This window comes from Chiloscyllium plagiosum, chromosome 28 (assembly GCF_004010195.1).
Source record: "Chiloscyllium plagiosum isolate BGI_BamShark_2017 chromosome 28, ASM401019v2, whole genome shotgun sequence".
Lineage (NCBI taxonomy): Eukaryota > Metazoa > Chordata > Chondrichthyes > Orectolobiformes > Hemiscylliidae > Chiloscyllium > Chiloscyllium plagiosum.
In genome coordinates, this window is record NC_057737.1 from 47,630,625 (window position 1) to 47,633,023 (window position 2,399).

The 2,399-nt window shown below is 50.6% G+C and overlaps 1 protein-coding gene across 1 annotated transcript in view; it reads right to left on the bottom strand.

Moving 5' to 3' along the window:
- LOC122563842 (myosin regulatory light chain 2, ventricular/cardiac muscle isoform-like) overlaps nt 1-1,219 on the bottom strand; it is a 4,255-nt gene extending 3,036 nt beyond the window's left edge. Inside the window, exons 1-2 of the mRNA XM_043718035.1 lie at nt 1,111-1,219; nt 834-923 (exon numbers count right to left, since the gene is read on the bottom strand). Coding sequence (XP_043573970.1) covers nt 834-923; nt 1,111-1,113 — 93 coding nt within the window. The 5' untranslated portion in view covers nt 1,114-1,219. The remainder of the gene's footprint in view (nt 1-833; nt 924-1,110) is intronic.
- Between the last annotated feature and the right edge of the window lie 1,180 nt (nt 1,220-2,399).

The window sequence follows — 2,399 nt, forward strand, 5'->3', positions numbered from 1 at the left end:
AAGGGGGGAGGTGTGGGCGCAAGTTTTGCATTTCTTGCGGTTGCAGGGGAAGGTGCCGGGAGTGGAGGTTGGGTTGGTGGGGGGTGTGGACCTGATGAGGGAGTCACGGAGGGAGTGGTCTTTTCGTAACGCTGATAGGGGAGGCGAGGAAAATATATCCCTGGTGGTGGGATCCGTTTGGAGGTGGCGGAAATGACGACGGATGATCCGCTGTACATTGAGGTTGGTGGGGTGGTAGGTGAGGAACAGTGGGGTTCTGTCCTGGTGGCGATTGGAGGGGCGGGGCTCAAGGGCGGAAGAGCGGGAAGTGGAGGAGATGTGGTGGAGAGCATCATCGACCACGTCTGGGGGGAAAATTGCGGTCCTGGAAGAAGGAGGCCATCTGGGTTGTTCGGTATTGGAATTGGTCCTCCTGGGAGCAGATGCGGCAGAGATGAAAGAATTGGGAATATGGGATGGCGTTTTTACAGGGGGCAGGGTGGGAGGAGGTGTAATCTAGGTAGCTGTGGGAGTCGGTCGGTTTATAGTAAATGTCCGTGTTGATTCGGTTGCCCGAGATAGAAATGGAGAGGTCTAGGAAGGGGAGGGAGAAGTCTGAGACGGTCCAGGTAAATTTGAGGTCAGGGTGGGAACCCTTCTCAAACCACAGCACTGCTCCCAAATTCAATCCACCTGGAACAACCAAGTGTACATTGGCATATTCCATCCCACAACACGGATATCCAGGATGCTGATGTGGAGACTGTGGTTAGAAACAGTTTGATGTTAGATGTGAACCCAGTCCAGATCATGCATGGAGGGGGGGGGGCAGGCAGGCCATGTCTCACACTCACCTCTTTGAGCTCTTGAATCTGAGTTTGGTCAAACATGGAGAAGACATTTGAGCTTCCTCCCTCCAACTTCTTCTTCGCTTTCTTTGGGGACTAAGAGAGATAAAACAGAGTTAACGTCAAACTCTCAGTAAGAGGTTCACCTTTCTTGAAACTACAAAAAAAAAGACAAGAAACCACGGAAAGAAAGAGAAGGCAAAGTCGAGGTGTGACAAGGGCAAAGCAGAGGCTTCTAGACGGTTCCTCCAGGGGAGGTGTAAGAGAAAATGCTGGTTCCTACCATCTCTCGATGCTGATGCCTGTATCCTTTCAACGAGCCAGACGAAACAAGGTGGGGCCACTCTCTTATATGTGGGCTCGGAAAGAGTAAAAATATCCAGCCTCCAAGTTTAGATGCTGGAGCTGTCTGTGTGGCGAGCGTTCAGCTCTGTAATCTGATCGGCTCGCTATCTGGAACACGCCTGACCTTCAGCAACTAGAGATTTTTCAGAAAAGCAGGGAGCTGGGACTGCCAGCCTGGCAAGCCGAGCCAGTCACCTGAGGGTAAAGTACGGCTCTCCCTCAAGGAGTGGGCTAGCAAGAAGGCCATTCCTTCATTCATTCTGTCTCTCTGTTTCTACACTCAATCTCTCACATCTCCGGGTAATAATGTTAGGTGAGGTTTCTGAGGATCATTCACTCCCCCACTCCATCCCCATCGCTGTCAATGATAATTTTGCAAACACAATATAACAGCAAAGAAAGGGGCAATGGAAAAGAATAACCATGTGCAGTTTAAAATAGGGCAGCAGTGACAGGGCATGCGCCGGGAGTGTACTGTGATATCTGACAGGGATTCCGTTCCATTGTTCCCGAAAGGTCGAGAACGTCTTTGTTTAAGTCCTTGAACTGATCCCTGGGGAATGGTGCCATGAGCCCTGGATCCAGCGCCTAATATAGTCCGAGTGGGCATTGTCAGGGTGTTTCTGGGTGTAGACGGTGTCATGGGTGTGGAATGTAGTCAGACCTGATCAAACCAGCCTCCAAATGTGGACGTGCATCAACCATCACAAGGAGCTGACATTTATATCCTTTGTCATTTCATTTGAGATTTACTGATATTTCTGTCTCGCTATTCTAACTCCTAATTCTATTCTGTCATGAGGACATCCTCAGTCATCCCTCGAAACTGGCTGTCATCGAGTGATTAGCTGCTACTGAGCCAGCCCCACATTGAATCAGTCTATATCTCACCAACATAGAGCAATACAGCACAGTACAGGCCCTTCCGCCCATGATGTTGTGCTGAACATTTATCTTAATCTAAGATCAACCTAACCTACAGGGTGGCACAGTGGTTAGCACTGCTACCTCACAGCGCCAGAGACCCGGGTTCAATTCCCGCCTCAGGCGACTGACTGTGTGGAGTTTGCACGTTCTCCCTGTGTCTGCGTGGGTTTCCTCCGGGTGCTCTGGTTTCCTCCCACAGTCCAAAGATGTGCAGGTCAGGTGAATTGGCCATGCTAAATTGCCCGTAGTGTTAGGTAAAAGGGGTGAATGCAGGGGTATGGGTGGGTTGCGCTTCGGCGG